This window comes from Lontra canadensis, unplaced genomic scaffold, assembly GCF_010015895.1.
Source record: "Lontra canadensis isolate GAN:19392208 unplaced genomic scaffold, GSC_riverotter_1.0 scaffold55, whole genome shotgun sequence".
In the NCBI taxonomy this organism is placed as follows: domain Eukaryota; kingdom Metazoa; phylum Chordata; class Mammalia; order Carnivora; family Mustelidae; genus Lontra; species Lontra canadensis.
This window is the reverse complement of record NW_022631049.1, coordinates 1,954,751-1,973,571: the sequence shown is the minus strand read 5'-3', so window position 1 is coordinate 1,973,571 and position 18,821 is coordinate 1,954,751. Positions and strand designations below refer to the sequence as shown.

Below are 18,821 nucleotides of genomic sequence, written 5' to 3'. Positions count from 1 at the left end.
GTTACCGGACAAAGGTTGAATAATCTCTTGGCATTGGTGAAATGCTAGTAATTGTAAAATTCTATAGAATATAAGAATTCATTGCTATATAAAGTATTACCTCTTTGTATCTCATTATTAGTTAAAAACAATATATGCCCGAAATGGGTATTGTTACATCAAGAATCTTATTATTCTTAAAAAGTAAAATTAGGGACTTATAAGTGAGACGAAGTGAAAACCCTTTAGACATAAATTCTAGAAGAGACTAAAAGATCAAGAAGCTTTAAAAAATGTATATATCATTACAAAGAAATGTTTTATAATATGTTATGGTAAATTTGAAAATATTAAACTATTTTATATTTATAAGGTAAAAATAACTTTAAACATTTTTAGATTTTTATGCTACATCAGAATAAAGGGTTGGGTACTAATATTTTATCTTGATCATAAATTAAAGAGTTAAATAGAAGCCCAACATACATCTTAATTCTCATCCATTCATTCATTCATCAAGCTTTTTATTTTTAATCTTTGATATGTATCCAATGCCATACTGGGTACTGGAGTTTTAAAAAATTAATAAGACATTGTCTCTATTCTCAAGAAACTCTTAATTTGTTTTGGGAGTTGATAAAAGTCCTATAGACCAAATCCAGCCTGTCTTTTTGTTGGTGTTGGTGTTGATGTAGCTTATGAGCTAAGAATGGATTTTGTATTTTTTTAAGTGGCTGAAAAAAATCAAAAGGAGAATAATACTTTGTGGCACATAAAAATTGTTTGAAGTTTAAATTTCAGTCTCCCTAAATGAAGTTTTATTGGAACACAGTTATTCATACATACAGTCATTCATGTATGTAATACCTGTGGCTACAACAGCAGAGTTAAAGAGTTGCAACCAAAACTTTTCATTTTAAATGAATATTTTTTATATCAAAATCTATATTTTCCTAAAATTTTTGCTATGTCTCCTTTTGATTATTTAATTCTGACCAATTATATCAGGACAGTTTTATTAGAAATTATCTAAGAACAATAGTTTAAAAATTTTTTAAGAGTGAGATTTTACTTAATGCATCACAAATCCATTAGTTTGATGAATTTTGGGAGTTCAAAATTTTATATATAATTTAGAATAAAAGATCTTTTACTTTTGTTATGCTGTATTGTCTATGCATGGCAATACATTTCATTATAGCAGAAAAGTGTTCTGTCTTTGCTCCTTCTAAAATTAAGCATTTAAAAAATGAAACTCAACATCATTTCAGATTACTAAAAAAAAAAAAAAAGTCAATTTTTAAAAAGCCCATAAAAAATGTGAGTTAAAAAAAAATGTGAATAAGGATGACATTATCATTCAACAGACCAATGGTCAACAAACTTTTTCTGCAAACTGTCAGATGGTAAATACTTTCTGCTTTGCAGGCTATAAAGTTTTAGTTGCAACTATTTAACTCTGCTGTTGTAGCCACAGAAGTAGGTTCATTATGGAACTGAAGAGGCATCTAACAAAATGACCAATGCTAAAAGGGATACAATACTCAAAATTTGGTACAAAGGATGGATTTCTAGGATTATGAATTCTAGAATTATGAATTCTATATTCTGTTTATAGCCCGTAATATTTACATTTCTTTGGAACAGATTACTATTTAAACCATTTTATAAATATTTTCCACTTAGGTTATTAGAAATTTGTTCACAAAAATATCAAATCAAAGAAAAATTGTTTATTTTGTGAAATTTGTTTTATAATCAATGTTTCACAATTTATATATTTCATTATTTTAGGTGTGAGTGTACTGTAAGCCAGGGATCATTTTATGCAGTCATTTTTAGCCATTTTTTTTCAAAATTATAATGCTTCAAAAGTAAGAATACTATATAAGTAAAATGTAGGAGACATCCTTGACCTGCATTACTGACTATACTTAATGATTCTCAATTTGTGACTTGTGAAAATCAGTGAGAACATTTAATAGCTTCACCTAAAAGTTAACATTGGACATTTTGACAATCAGAAAAATTCTATATTATAGCAGAAGCATAGAAAAACATCATATGTAACAATTTCTGTTTTTGAAAGAAAATTTAGTCACTAATGTAGGACATTTAAATTATGTAGTTGTTTTCAAGTATATATAATATTCTTCAGGAAACTTTGGTTATTTCCCTGGAAAAATATCATATACTAATATTCTAGAACTCTATAAATACTTATTTTACAGTACTAGGAATTTTTTTTTTTTTTACTAATACCTGTTATACATGCTAGAGCTAAATATGTCCATATTGAACTAGGATTTTGAGTACCTTAAAACTGTTCTGTATCAGTAAGATAACTCAACAATATGGAATTGATAAAACCAGGATATCAGAAACCCTTGTAATTGAAGTATTTTAAACTAGATTGAATAAAATACATCACTATTCTATGGTCAAATAAGGTTACACTTTATGCCATTTTAAGTTCTTCCTTTAATTTTTATGAAATAGTTCTGGACATAAGAACTATGTTTCTATGTCTTACCTTTGTCTAAACATGGTGAGATGCAATATGATATAGTGGAAACACTAACAATATAGAGTCAGACATGAATTTGAATCTCAGCTCTACCACTAAGTATGAAATTAAGGCAAATTAACCTATTCCAACTTCATATTTCTCATTTGCTAAATTAGCTAATGCCTACCTCTCAGGGTTATTGTTTCTAGTGATTGAGATTATAAGGATAGCCAGTAATAATAAATAACACATATATAGCACTTTACTATGTGTCAGCAGCTGTTTTAAGCATATGTTAATTCATTTAGTCTTCAGAACAACCATATGAGGCAAGTACAATTTTATATCTATTTTAAAGATGGAGAAGCTGAGACACGGATCAATTAATTGACTTGCCCAAGGTTATCCTAACTAAGTGAGTAAGTGACAATAATGCATATAAAGCAATCCGGTATAATGCCTGGCACCTTTGTAGATGTTTGGTAAATGTTCATTTTTTTCTTTACCTTTTCCTTCCTCATTTAATTAGTATTACCTATTACCTCTAATTAGATGTGGCAGCCCCAAATAGTTCTGCTATTAACCCTTGTACTTCTGATATCCTTAGTTAGCTACTGACGTACGTTGTGGATAATCTAAAAAATAAAGATGTGAGTCAACATTTCCGTACTACTACTTTTAGGCATGGGGCAAAGGAAAAGATTAAGAGTTTCTATAGTGTATATGATATGAAGAATGAGGCTTATTAGTGCAGTTACATTAAGTAACGCTTGATATCTTACCTGAACCTATGTATTTTAAGTCTCTAATTCCTCTGTAGTTTAAAGTTCTTGGAATATGGCTTGAATCAGCTGAGATATATGATATTCAGGGTAGCTTTTCCATAACATTCCACTTTATAGCTGGGGTTTGTAATTATTTTGTATATCCATTAAAAAACAGCATATGTCTTAGAGTATAGGCACATTTATGAGCTATCAGATTGCTAAAAACATCAGTTATAGTTTTTATTCAGTTTAACAAGTATATGTCAAGCATCTTGGGCTTCACTGAGTGAGTACTATGAAGTACATGTACTCCTAAAACAGTCACCTGACAAATCAAGACAGAATAAACCCAATATCAGAAATGTGCAGCCAAAAGATTTCTTTAAGGAGAAAGATTAAGAGAAAGCTAAAATTAATTTTAGTTACAATTAATCAGTACTTAAAAAGTAATCAGCAAAAAATTGGGGCAGGTAGTAGTAAAGTTAAAATTGAAGAAGAGAGATAGGGTTCAGATTGGGAGAGAAGAGGAAGGACAATACTACTGGGAATAAGAAAGAAGGGGAAATGTATGATCAGCCTACAGAGAAAGATAAAATAAAGAAAATCTTCCTGGCTAGAATCCTGGCTAGAGCAGAGGATTCATTTTACATAGAAAGATGGATAAACTAGACCTCTTATTTTAATCTCTTTCTTAGAACATCTAGAGTAGCACCATCTGTAGAGATTAAAAAACAAAACAAAACAAAACAAACAGCAACTGTCCTAATTCCGAGACTCCTTAGAAGACAGAATTCTTAAGTCTAAGTCTACTATAAACCAGTACACACAGTAAAATCACGCCATCAAGTTTCTTTAAAACCAGATACTTTTTGAGATGTCATTTATTTAAATACACATCAGCATATTCTTCAGTAGGGCTAACTTCATCCTTTTGAAGATTTTTTAAGAATATGTTTTGTTTTGTTTTGTTTTTAAGTCCTGATTTAATATACAGACCTAATGAATATCCACACCATTATTTGCAGATAAAACTGAAACTGCTGTAAAGCATCAAGTTCCAGTTTTTTGATTTGTTGTTTGGAAACATTTTTCTCATCATAGATTTTGTCAGTGATGTGTCTCAAATTAGCTTAGTGTTTTATATAAAATTACAAACTATGTAAAAAAAATAGAGAAATCACAGTATCTCAGAGTTTGAAGAGAATTCAAAGGCCATTATGTTAAAAGTCCTAGCATACCTTTTTCATCATTCCCAACCTTTGTCTGAACATCTCAATTGCTACATCTTCCATCTGGAAGTTTGTTGCTTTTGCAACTCTGTTGTTTGAAAGTCCAGACATATCAAACTGAAACCTTATCATTTCTACCCCATGGTTCTAATTTTTCTGTGCACTGTACGAAAGAATGTAGATTTCTTTTTTACATGATAGTTCTCCTAATATTTGAAGATAAATACTATATTTACCCCTTATGTCCAGTTACTTTTGTATTTTTTTGCATGCATTTTTTTTCCATTAAACACAGAATGTGTTCCCATGATATTCAATCTCTGTTTTACTTATGCATTAAAAAGAAAGGCCCCTTGGTATTATTGTAGCAGGGGAAGGATACAAAATTCAATAATTTAGATAAAGTAATTAGGGCAATAAGTTACATTGAATTTAAAACTATTATGTTGAAAGTCTCCTATTACATATAGTAAGAATAAAGTTACATTGTTCCTTCAGGTCAGAATTTTAAAATTTTGAGCTTAAGGCAAAACCAAAAATTTCATATATGAAGAACCCATATATAAAATACTGTCTTCATTCCCTTAAGTATGTTTCTTAATTGTATGCCTACTTTGCATCAGAATATGTACTGACCTTTTAGGGGCCCTTAAGATGATCATTATCAGTAAACATACAAATAATTACAAATACGCTTATTATGCTAAATTCCACATCTATTTAGAACTCTTACTAGAGAAGTAGTATTGCCCATATAAACTATTTGTGAGGCAGCGTAACACAGTCTTTAAGAGTACAGATTACTTGGATTTGAATCCTAGATCTTCCTTTTACAAGTGACTTATACAACTTACTTAACTTGCTGTACCTCAGTTTTATTATGTGTAAAATAGAAAGAGTAAGAGTACCTACCTCATAGGGTAGTTATACTATGTGAATTAACATAAGTAAAACTAAAAAAGTATATACTTGCTACATAAATATTTGCTATTATTACCCACAATATAAATAGAGCTTTAGCTTAAAAATGAGTAGATAATGGTTGAATAAATATTGAAAGAATTTTCTGTAGGGAAAAAAATCCAGTAGGATAGAACTTAAAGTATACAATGGTATAGCTGTGGGAAAGGAGTTGATTGTTCTACAAGGACCAATTGACACAAGAGGACATAAATCATATTTCTTTATGAAGATTAAAGATAGCATTGTAGTGCTGGGTGTCATTGATATGATTTAAGTGTTTCCCCCTTACCTTCTCCACCTCTTTCCATAAGTTTGATTGTTGTATATGATATACTTGTATGTCTTAATCCTTAAGGTAAAACTTTATGTAAGAAAGATAAGTCAGGTGATTATGAGGTGATTTTGAATAGGGTTTTGCAAGTTTTTAAAATACTTTTCTATAAAACATGGGCATTTGAACCAATGAGAAAATAACTGCTAGTTTTGAATATTGTATAAATATAATAGTCTTATTATAATGTGTCTCTTGCTTGTGGTGCTTCAAGACCATAGTTGTTTAGGAGACCACATTATAATGAGGTCAGTTTAGTATAACCCCATTGATGAAGTTCAAAAGAGATTCACATCATGCCAGTTTCCCACTCCTGTTAAACAGGATATGTTAAATAGGGTATTGGTTTGCTATGAACTCTGTTTGTGGGCCTTATTTACTTTCTCATTCCTTTCCTTTTGCCATTTTTAAGACTTACCTTTACCTATGCTATATCCTATCATTAAGATGAGGCTGCTTTTATAGGGTCAATAGATTAATGAATATCACCACCAGTATAAGATAACATTTAGAGGAATGAGAAGGCTACTTTTATAGATACTAAAAGCAAATCCTAGTATAAATGTGTCTTCCCTCCTAGGTGTCTTGGGCAGAAGCCCAATGGTATTAACAATAATACTCTAGTTTAGCATTACTCAAACTTTAGTTATTACTCTTTGCCTTCTAAGTATAAAATATCTTTGGACAGGAGTCAGCAAACTTATTCTTTACAGGTCCAGGCAATAAATACTTCAGGCTTTGTGGGTTCTGTACTCTCTATCATTAGCATTCAACTCTGCCAGCCCTGTGGCACGAAAGCCACCATAAGATGATATAAATGAATGAGCCTCACTGTGCCCCAATAAAAATGTATATATGGATACTGAAATTGGATTTCATATAATTTCCACATGTTATAACATACTATTGTATTTTGGTTTTTTTCCAATCTTACAAATTTAAAGATCACTCTTAGATTGAAGGCGGTGCAAAAAACAGGCAGCAGGCAGGAATTGTTCCCTTGGCTATGATTTGCCAAACCCTATTTTAGAATATTCCTACCTTATAGTGTACTAGTATCTCCTCTGTTAATCAAAGGCTCATAACATGTGGGCTTTTAGAAGAATGCTCTGAGAATTTAAGACAGAGAAAGGTGATGCACCACAAGATATTAACACTTAATAGATTCAAATATATCTTGAGTGCCTGCTCTATATATGCCAGGCATTGTTCAAGATGCTGTGGATATAGCAATAAACAAAGAAGTCAAAAGTCCCTGCCTTTATGAAATTTACATTCTAGTGGATGACAAAAATTTTTAAGTAAAAAAGTAAAATGTATAGTATTAGAGATGGTGATAAGTACTGTGGATAAAAATAAACCAGGGAGAGTGAATAGATAGTGTAGGCAGAAAGCAAAGTTGTAATTTTTAAAAGACCATTAAGGAAGGCTTTATTGATAAGATGACATTTGAGCAAAGACATAAAGGAGATGGAACGAGCCATGGATCATGTAAAACCTGTATGCCACCCTTAGTATAATGGAGAGTTTTGAACAGAGGCACTACATGATTTGACTTATATCTTAATAGGGAAACAGTTTAGGAAGCTATTGAAATAATCAGTTGAAAAATAATAGTGACTTAGACCAATGATAGAGGTGAAGGTAGTGAGAAATATACTATTTATATATTTTGAAGATAGAGGTAAGAGGTGAAATATGAGAAAGAGATAAGTCAAGTATAAGACCCAGGATTTTGACTTGGGCAATTGGAAAGATGGAGTTGTCATTTACTGGAGAAGACTGTGGGAAGGGGAGGTTTGACGAGAAACATCAGTTTTAATTTGGTCATAGAAATGAACTGCTTTTAGATATCCAAATGGAGATGTTAAATTGGCAATTAAACACATGCATTTGGAGTTCAGAAGAGAAGTCTAGGCTGGAGATACTTTTTTAAAAGTCATCAGCATCTTCATGGAATTAAAATCCACGACAATTAATGAGATCACCAAGGTTTACTAGTATTACTACTTATTTATTGGTATTACTGCCCTTGCTTTTTTTCCTCATCCACTTTCAAAGAGGTAGGTAGTTTCTAGTAACTTATCCCCTGTGCTCACTCACAAATAGCAGGGATCCCACTGAATCAGAAACCTGACCTACACAGGAAGTACTATTAGTTGGCCATCCTCAAATTTTGCCATGGTATAAACATGGGAGTGAGTTTTCCCAAGTACCTCCTTGCTGGAAACGTTTGCACTGGAGGTAAGTGTGAAAGGGGAGGTTGTGGGAAATGACGGGGTGAGGGCTTCCTAAACCTTTCCCAAACCTCAAAAATTGATTGATTCTGAGGAATGGGGAAGGTTCAGGCTGGTTCTTATTTCCCTGAACCAGTTCATACAGCCCTAAATTTGACCTGCTTTCCTCAAACTGGGAGTCAGAAATCCCTTTTCTCTTCTGTTTTTCTGCTGCAGAAATTCCCAACATTCCCATTTTGTGGGCTCCAGAAAGGGGTAAGCGAAGACTTCAATCCCAGCCAATCATTTCCAGATTAATAATTTTTAGTGTTTCGGTTTTGTTTTTTTTTTTTTTAATCATCATAAAGAATGCTTGGACCCATTTTTCCCATCCATTTAATTTCCTTGTGGATTGTTATGTATCTATGTTCTAGGATCATTCTGTATCCCTGGGCAATAGAGTTCAGATTCATCCGCTATTTCCATTTGTGTGCTATTCTCTTGTGGATTCTCATATGCAGTTTATCGATGACTGTTTCCTAGATGGAAGAAACCCAATTCAGGAGACTGCTTTATTCTCGATTTCCTCTTTTCCTGAATGGTGTTTTTATTCCCGTGCTAACAGCTCTTTCCTACCCTACACAACTGCTTCTGATGGTCTGTCATTGCTTCTCTGTTGTTCTGTCTTACTGCTTTGACTGCCTTTGATTTTTGCCTCTACTTTTTGCCCCACTTTACGCATCTGCTGAATGATTTGCATTCTTCACTTACTGGTACTTTGTCTATCAGCAAATGGCCTGATACTGCCATATCCATCTGCTACTTTAGCTTTAGACTACCCAGCACTGTTTATCTGCTCTCCTACCATTCTGTATCATGGCCTTCCAAGTGCTATGCCATCTGCCTGCTTGATCTTGCCCTGTCCAATCTATGCCTGTAATATTTTAAGTAGGTTCATATTGTTTAGCACTTCTGCTACCTCTCTCCACTTGTCTTATGCCACTAAGTTGGACTGCTAACTAAGTTTGCTTGACTACTGTCTCCTTTACCAATATTTGCTGCACATGGCTGCTCCATTAATTAACCTGAGACATTGCATTCGTCTCCTCTGTACTCAGCCTTGCAACTTGCTGATCAGTTCACATTGCCTCCTTTATACTTTTGTGCATCTGGTAAATCACTGGCGTTATTCCTCTGTTGTCTTGTAACCCTGATCAGATTTTATTTCCAAGAAAAGTGTTGCCTACATATTGTCCAAACATATCTTAGAAATAGAAAAATGCTTCACTTTTTTAACAGTCCAGTACAGCTTACTCCTAAACTGACTTTTCAACTATCACCCATCCTTTCTCCTTTTTTATACAACTCCACATTCTTCCCTTTATTTAGCAATAGATTTTTTTCAAATAATGTATCATCTTTTCTTCAGTTGACCTTTCACATCATATATTATGTACTTTATTTTCTTGTATACAGGATCTTTCAGTGATTTTCCATATATTAAATTTATTTCCTGATTTATTTTCCATGTTCCAGGGCTTCATGAGGATGAGTTATTCCTATTAATTTTATCATTTTTAATAAGACTGGAAGAATTCCTTAAAATTTAAAGTATCATCTCCAAAAATAATAAATTTAGTTATACTTCTTTATGGTTAGATTAAAGTAGCTTTCCACCCTGCTCCATTTTTCCTTTGAGAATATCATTTCTCAGCTGCCCCATAATTTATGTAATATCAGTTCTTTAGATATCCTTTTGATGTATTTATCTTTCCTTCCTTTTAGACTATATTTTCTTGTGTGTAGGAAAACTTTAAATTGACATTTTCCCATTATTTGCTAAGTACTTGACATCTAAAAAGAACTTGAAATACAAAATTATTCGCTTGAAGCTTGATGTCTTATTTACTTATATTTAAATGAGAAACAAGATCAAACAAGAAGTGGAGAAGAATTTTGCAAACAATTTCAAGAGTCTAAGGAGATTGAAAGTGGGGTGTGTGTGTGTGTGTGTGTGTGTGTATAGATTTGAGGTGTTCCTTGTGTGTAGTTTTGAAGTGTACTTTGTATGTATGTATCCACAACATCATTGTGCTTGAAGTGTGGAAAATTCTGAGTATCCATATTAAATTTTATTTTACTTTTATGAAAAATGAAATGGGAAAGGAAAGGGAAAAAGCTAAAAAGAGAGTGATAAATTTAGGGAATACAGAAAAAGAGTATGGACATTTTTTTTCCTTTTCCTTTAACAATAAGGGTAACATTAGTATGAAAAAAAAAAGCTGGTGTAGGAAAGTCAAGAAAATAATTTCAGTAGCTTTTAATTTTTTTATTGTGGCAAAATACACATGACATAAAATTTACTGTTTTAACTCTTCTAGGTGTACGATTCAGTGGCATTAGTACATACAACCATTACCACTATCTGTTTCCAGAACTTTTTCATCATGCAAAACAGAAATTCTGTACCCATTAAACAGTAATTTCCCAAACCTCTTGCCCCACCTCCCAGGCAACCTCTGTTTTAGTAGCTGTCTCATAATTTGCATATTCTAGGAGTTGCCCCATATAAGTAGAATCATATAATTTTTGTCCTTGTGTGTTTGACTAATTCACTTAACATAGTATTTTCAAGTTTCGTCCATATAGAAGCATGTATCAGAATTCCCATCCTTTTAAAGACTAATATTCCATTTATGTATAATAGTACAATTCATTTATTCATTTCTCTGTTGATAGACAACACTTAAGTTGTTTCCACTTTTTGGCTATTATGAATAATACTGCCATCAGCATTGATGTGCAAGGGTCTGTTTTTCCTTCCATTCTTTGGTATTCGCCTCGAAGTAAACTCCATAGCTTTTAATATTCTTGTCTAAGAGGACACTAAAGACCTCAGGGGAACTATGTAAGTAATATGAAAGATGGTTAAGTCCAAGCTAGTGTATTAGGAGCAGAAGAAATTATAAACTTTTAGGAAGACACAGAGGACCAAGTGAGATTTGGAAGACCTTACATTTTAAGAATGAAAGGGAGAATGAAACTGGACAGATAACTGATATTTGTGGAACAGCAAAATGATTCTGAAGGACATTGAATTAAAAAAATAAACCAACTAAAGGACAGATGATGGCCTGTTTTTGAGATGGAATAATGCTCTTTTAAAGAAGTAAGCATTTGAAAGGCAAGTTTTAAATGAAGATAATGGGATTGACATGAGGCAGCTAGGTTATATTTAGAGGAACCAACAATGGGAAGAGGAATTAATTTTAAATTCACTGGTACTCAATTCTGGATACCCAGTTTTCTACCTATAGAGATTTTGCTAGAAAGATTCCTTTGACCAACCCCCCCAAGATTCTGATTCATTAGGTTGGAGATATGGTTTAGGTAATGTGTGTATGCATGTGTGTGTGTTTAATCCACTGGTAAAATACAATGTGAATTAAATTGAACTCTATATCGTAGTGTCCTAGACCTTGTAAGAGTTATGAAAGTTGGAAAGAACTGATCGTTGTCTTCAAGGAGTTTAAAACTGAAGTAGTTAAATATGCAATAAAAATGATTTAGGAAAGAAGACTTTCAATCCATTATGTGATAATGTTTTCACATGTTAACAATTTTTTGGTGATTATACATACTTTGTCTAGCTTTTTTCAGCCATGGTTTCTCATCTAAGCTATTAAAAGCAAATGATTTGAGGAACTTTCAGTTCTCCCAAGAGTGATACATAAACTAGTACTCTTTCATATGCATAGGAGTGAAGTTAATGCATTACTTCCAATAATTCTCTCAGAACCTATTTTAAAAAGGCTTGTCTGTGCTATGTAATCTATTAGGAGTATGTAACACAAAGATAAGTCTGTGTTCTCAAGGAACTTACATTCCGAAAGAGGGAAAAAGGCATTTAACCAAAAAAAAAAAAAAAAAAAAAAAAAAAAGTGTTTCTAATATTTCAAAATTTTGTTATTTTCTTCTAGTTCTTCAGAGAAAATGTTCAAAGCAGAGTAATTTTGTATAAGGAAATCCTTTCACTTCTTCTAAGCTTCAGTAATTCAGGAATAAGAATGTCTTCTATAATTAATGCCTCATTACAACTGAAGGATTCTGGTAATAGTTTAATGCCAGTAAAAATCTAATTTTAAAACCTGGAGCATTCAGTAACAATTAGTGATTTCATTGGTAGTTGTTAATAAACAGCATTATCTAAACCCAATGTTATTAATTTTATAGTGGAAGAATAGAGAATGGCCAGAGAAAAATTGATAACTAATGTTCAGGAGGTTGTTCTTTAATGTTACTGCAAACACAATGGGGTATTCTTCTCTTGGGTGTGTAACTATATACCAATATTGAAAATGTTTGGGAATTTAATTCTTCTCACTGCCAACTAAAACTTGCTGGAATTCCTGGTGTCAGAAGTTTCAGTCATATTCATTGGTTTTTATTATGAAGTCAATTAATTAGTCATTTGAATTAGGAATTCATTTGTCCTCCCTATATTGATGGGTGCCATCAAACTTGAGAGCAGTAGGCTTCATTCACATTGCTCACTAATTCACAGTGAATGCTTTAAAGGAATCTCTTTAAAGTGATATACTTAAGTTTTACTAACCTATTGTTTCCTCCCATCTCCTGATGTCCTACTAAAATTATTTATTTTATCAGCATAACTGAAGGAAGATCAAAGTTCTCATGTCAGGAGAGAAGCACCAAAATAGAAATTATATCCAGATTTAACTTGTTTACTTAAGAAAGTGATAACTTTAAAAGATGTTGTTTCACTTGTATTTATTCTGGAAAACATTTTTATGCAAACTAAAGATTACACAGAAATTTTAAGGTAAGGTGTAAGATCTGGGATAAAGAAAAATATAAATAACATTTTATTAAACTCATTTTTATTAGTAATAAATATACTTTTCCTTTTCTTGTGATCCTGTATTTATTTGAAGGAAAGCTAAACTGAAAATAGTTATATAATGTGAGGTTTTTTTTGTGAAAGTTAACTTGAAAAGGCAGTTTCCCTATCACACCCTTAATAGGACTCAAATCTTTTTTTACATTTAATAACAAGAAAATCCCCTAAATTTCCTTGATATCAGGAAATTCTTTGTAGGCAACTACACCTAACAAACAAGTTGTCATTCATTCCTGAAAACAGTGGGACGTATTCAGGATCTTGCAGAGGAAGATATAGCTTCCTTAAATAAACATTTTGGGGAGGTAGTTTTACTCCTTTGATTTTGAATATAGATAGTGACAACAGCAGACACTAATAGTCTCTACATCCCCTAATGTCTTTCTCTTCTCTTTGCTATCCCACCTTCAAATATTTCAATGTTGCTAGCAAAAATTAATGTATTACACCTTTGGCACAGAGAGGTCCAGTGGAGTGAGGAAGATCATTGAGAGAAGTTCATTGCCTCATCTATGGCAACTATTTGATACAAAGTTCCTTTATGTGTATTTAATAATATTTAATTTCATGAATATCAAAATTAGTACTTGAATAGTTCACTAGTTAGATTTTTGAAAGTTTACAAAATACAAGCCATCCCAAACATGTTGTGTTTATCTCTGAACACATTTTAGATTTCTTAGAATATTTCGTCTTTATGAAGAAATAGAGATTATGTTCTGTTCATGTCAGCAGTATAAAAAACATCTTTGATGTTCAGGAATCAATTTTTCTTTGGTTTGTCTCTAGCTATACTATAGTAGTAGATATGTATTTACTTTGCAGTTAAAAGTAATAATCCCAATGTAGATATCTTAAGCAAATATTCTGAAAGAAAAAAATCTCTCAGAAGTTAAATTTATATTTTCTCATTCTCAACTCAATGCCTTCTGGCCAAAATTAAGATTGATCTTTTGAAGAGGTAAAGATAAAAAGATAAAGATAAAAAGAGGTTAGTTACTAAAAAATAAAACTTAAGGGGCCCTTGGTTGCTCAGTCGGTTAGCGTCTGCCTTCAGCTCAGGTCATGATCCCAGGGTCTCTAGCCCCACATCAGGCTCTTTGCTCAGTGGGAAGCCTGCTTCTCCCTCTCTCTCTGCCTACAACTCCCCTTGCTTGCTCTATTTCTCTGTGTCAAATAAATAAATAAAATCTTTAAAATATAAATAAAAGTAATAATAAAACTTAAGACCATCTGCAGAGAGCTCCTATTTTATTAACGAGAAAATTTGTCTTCAAATTTCCATAACTCCCAGTTAGTGTAAGAATATTAGGAACACAGTATAACATAGTATTTTGCATGTGGTAAGTATTCAATAAGAGCATTAGATGGTGACCTTTTTATTGTGACACAATATTTAAAGTATTAAAGATGAGATTAAAGATAAGAAAAGTATATGGTCAGGGTGCCTGGGTGGCTCAGTGGGTTAAAGCCTCTGCCTTCGGCTCAGGTCATGATCCCAGGGTCCTGGGATCGAGCCCCACATCCGGCTCTCTGCTCAGCAGGGAGCCTGCTTCCTCCTCTCTCTCTCTCTGCCTGCCTCTCAGTCTACTTCTGATCTCTGTCTGTCAAATAAATAAATAAAATCTTTAAAAAAAAAGAAAAAGAAAAGTATATGGTCATTTATGAAAAAGAAAAGGTGAAGATTTTAAAATATTTATCTTGGCTTTTATTAATAACATTAAAAGAAACAACACCTGTTTTTTCCTGAATATAGATTTCTGATTATCCCATTTTTTCCAAAAAAAGAATTTGGAAACATAGGAAGCAAAATGAAGTAAATAAAAATCATGAGTAATCTTGGCACCTAATTATTGCCTAGGACAAAGTGATTAGTCTTCACACTGGGTAACCATCATAGATACAGGTTTATATCTTGGGTTTCTTAATAACATCATCCCAACTGTGTTACCATATCTACTAAAATTTACAGTTACTGTGTGCCAGACATTGTGATAAGCACTTTATATACTTTATATAATATCTTATTTAATCATAACAAAGCTACATGAATACCACTTAATAAAATTAGTTTTAGAAAGATTAAATCATGAAATAACCTGGATCACAAAGCTAGTAGAAGGTAACAGAATTTGAATTTCAACTAGGTTAGGTGGTCTTGACTGCACAACCCTTTCTTTTTAACCACTCTCCTTTTTATATAAATTAAGTTTTTTTCCATTAATAACTTTTCTACCAAAAAGGGGAGGATTGTCAATCACTACAGAGTGTAAACAAGTTATGATTAATTTAAGTTCCCTTTCTTAACCATTTAGGCTCTTTCTTATTTCCTATCATAGACATTCTTTTTATATAAATTGTCAAAAACATATCTGATTATCACGTTAGAAATATTTCCTTAAAATAGAATAACTGATTAAAAATTAAGTCTCATAATACATACTGCCAAAATTGCCCTCTTGAATATGTGTACATATTTATATATTCATACTCTCAGTTTATGGAACTGAACATTCATTATCATCTTTAATCTTAACAATTTGATAGATAAAAATTACATGGCTTCATTGGCCTATTGTAGATTAATAGTGAGATTAAACACTTGTGTTTGTCTAGTTTTTTTTTTTCTTTTATAAATTGCCCATTTTCTTTGTTTTCTTTTGGCTCCATAGCCTATTCTTAAAAACTGATTCTAGTTACAACGAGAAGTCTAAGAAAGTTCTTGTCAGGAAATAATTTTTACAGAATGAGATTTGTATCTTAACTATATCATTTTGACACAAATATAAACTGGTTTATTTTCTCTTTTCTCAAACTCCATTCACATAATAATACTCAATTATTTCCTTCCTTACCCTCTTACAGCAGAGGTCAAGCCCAAAAACAAAGGCATGCAGTTAATAAAGTACAAACATACTATTTTCTAACAAGCTAGTTATGCCCTTTGTGAAGTTTTCTTGTTTTCCATAGCTGATGCACAATAGTTTATTTTCTAACTACTCATTTTTTTTAAAGATTTTTATTTATTTGACAGACAGATCACAAGTAGGCAGAGAGGCAGCAGAGAGAAAGAGAAGGAGGAGGCAAGCTCCCTGCTGAGCAGAGAGCCCGATGTGAGGCTCGATCCCAGGACCCTGAGATCATGACCTGAGCCAGAGGCAGAGGCTTTAACCACTGAGCCACCCAGGCGCCCCCTAACTACTCTTTTTTTATGGAATGTTCATGTTAAATACTTTATGTATAGAAAATTATGGAACCTTAATATTCTAGAATTAATTGTCCGTTCATAGCTATAAATCTTGCAAAAATTTATGATTAGGACTTTGAAAATACATAGCTACTGTAGTAGTTACTTTAAAAAAAAAAACAAATACTCCTTCTATTTATACAATTTTTTTCCTTGGCAAACTCATTTTTCTTAATGGGAATTCCAAAAGAAATAATATTCTAGCGTGCAATTAATGTGAATTACCTTTTAATTACCTAGGTGCTTAAGGCATTTCATACACTTTTTCAGGTAGGTAGAGCATAATTCCCCACTATTGTTCAAAACAGCTTTTTTTTTTTTTTAAGTTGCCGCTAACATGCAAATCACTTCATGCCCCAAGTTTTTTAGTAAGTGAATTGTTTAACACCTGGCTTGAATTTTTCCACAGAAACTTTTATTTATATAAGTGAGTCTCAACCTGGGGATTTTTTTGGACCCTGAGAAACATTTGGCAATGCCTAGTGACATTTTGGTTGTCAGAACTAAAGGGATGCTACTGACATTAGATGAATAGAGGCCAGGAATGCTGGTAAACATCCTGCACTGAACATTGCTTACAACAGAGAATTTGCTGGCCCAAAATGTAATAGTGCAGAAATTGAGAAATCCTCATTTACATAGTATTATTGAGTACTTACTTACTGCCAGGCACAGTGTTTGGGGCTGGGGACACATGGATAGAAAGTTATGATCATAGCACTCAGGGAAGTTACATTATGGTTAGGAAATGGAAAGAATTTGGTAAATAAACTATAACATGATCCTCAGTATAGTAATGGTGTGTATGTGATATATTAGGACCAGAATAAAGTCCATCTGGGGAGTTAGGGAAATTTTCAAAGAAGTGATACTGGAACTCTTATTGTTGTTGTTGTTCTTTTTTTTAAAATATTTTATTTATTTATTTGACAGAGATAGATCACAAGTAGGCAGAGAGGCAGGCAGAGAGAGAGAGGGAGAAGCAGGCTCCCCGCTGAGCAGAGAGCCCGATGCGGGGCTCGATCCCAGGACCCTGAGATCATGACCCGAGCCGAAGGCAGAGGCTTAACCCTCTGAGCCACCCAGGTGCCCCTGTTGTTCTTCTTATTGTTTACCTTTTACTTTAAGTTTACAAAAAGCACACAAATAGCATAGTTACAACTTAATGGATTTTCAAAAAATGAACATACATGTTTGACCAGCATGCAGATCAAGAAAACAGATTATCAGCATCCCAGATTTTGCCCCCTCTGTGTCTCTTTCAGTAATAACCCAACCCTCAAAAGTATTACAGTTTTGACTTTTAGCATTGTTGATTACTTTTGTTTTTAGTAAACTTTATACAAATGAAATCTTACACTGTGTAATCTGTTGTGTCTGGATTCTTTTGCTCAACATTATGTTTCTAAAATTGATTTGTTGCATGTAGCTCTTTGTTCATTATCACTGCACACAGTAATCCATTGTATGAATATGCCAATATGTATTAAAGAAACAATTGCTGAAATCCTAAGTCTGCCGATAGATCAGTTTGGCTGCAGAACGGGTTTTGAAGGGAAACTGGCAAGAGAGAGCCTGGAGGTAGGTAAGGCCAAATGATGGACACTCCATGTCATATAAAAGGCGTTTGGGTTTTTTCTAGTAAAAAATAAAGACTTTTTTGAAAGATGTTAAATAGCAACGAATGTAATGAGACCATTTTGGCAGCTAAAGAGAGGATGGGTTGAATGGGAATAAACTTGGCTATTAACATTAATCAGGAGGCTATTGAAATATTCAAACAAAAGATGCTGAGTACCTATTGGCAGACAAAGGCAGAAAGAAACATGACTTTCTGAGGCTAAAATTAAATGTACTTTTTGACTAACTGGGTATGAAATTTGCAGGGTATAGTTTTCTGAGCCAACCTTCAAAAGCCTATGTGTGTTACTGAAATACAGAATGTATAAAGAAAAATAGTAGAATTCAGTGTTAGCAATTAAAACTAATTTCAAAATAATATCCAAATTTAGTGTTTGAAATTGTAGAAAAACATATATCATTAGTTGAAAGTTAATAAATTGATGAAAATCTTCATGGAGAGTCTATAAGAATATTGGCTACAGTGTAGGACAAGTCTAGACTAATGATATTGGCTTTTTATTTGTTTTCATTTTAATTTGAAATTTGTGACTTTTTAATTTCATATATTCACTTTATCTTTCACTAAATTAGTCATGAGTAAAGTGGGGTTTTTTTTTTGCTTTGTTTTTTGTTTTTTTACTCATTTACTCATTTAGTCATGAGTTAAGTGGTTTTTGGCTCAAGAAATAAAATGAGACAAGAAGTAGTGTGTGTTGGTGTATACACCAAAAAGCAGGAGTTGAGAGAGCGAAGGAAGAAAGGAGTTAAAATATTGTATCCATATGAATGAGAAAGAAACTGTCTGAGGTAGAGTTAACAGAGTTCCCGATTGTTATTGCTAGGTCAGAAGATGACTGCATTTTACTTTTGTTTATGCATGTATCCCTAGAGAGAATAAAGGCAGTGAGTCAGAAAGTTCCCCATAGTCACCAAGCAACAGCATCACTTCGGAGATGTACTTATTGCTGAGACAGTGGTTAAGAGAGTTGGCTCTTTGTGACACAGAAAATGAGTGCAATTAGCTTTTGATAACAGA

General features: G+C 32.7%; 1 protein-coding gene across 11 annotated transcripts in view; it reads left to right on the top strand.

Moving 5' to 3' along the window:
• GPHN (gephyrin) overlaps positions 1-18,821 on the top strand; it is a 620,897-nt gene that overhangs the window by 296,176 nt on the left and 305,900 nt on the right. For 5 of the 11 annotated variants that reach the window (XM_032875167.1, XM_032875159.1, XM_032875163.1 and 2 more), the window contains exon 5: positions 8,232-8,270. The exons of the other annotated variants lie outside the window; for them this stretch is intronic. In XM_032875167.1, the coding sequence (XP_032731058.1) occupies positions 8,232-8,270 (39 nt within the window). The remainder of the gene's footprint in view (positions 1-8,231; positions 8,271-18,821) is intronic. 11 annotated transcript variants of the gene reach the window in all.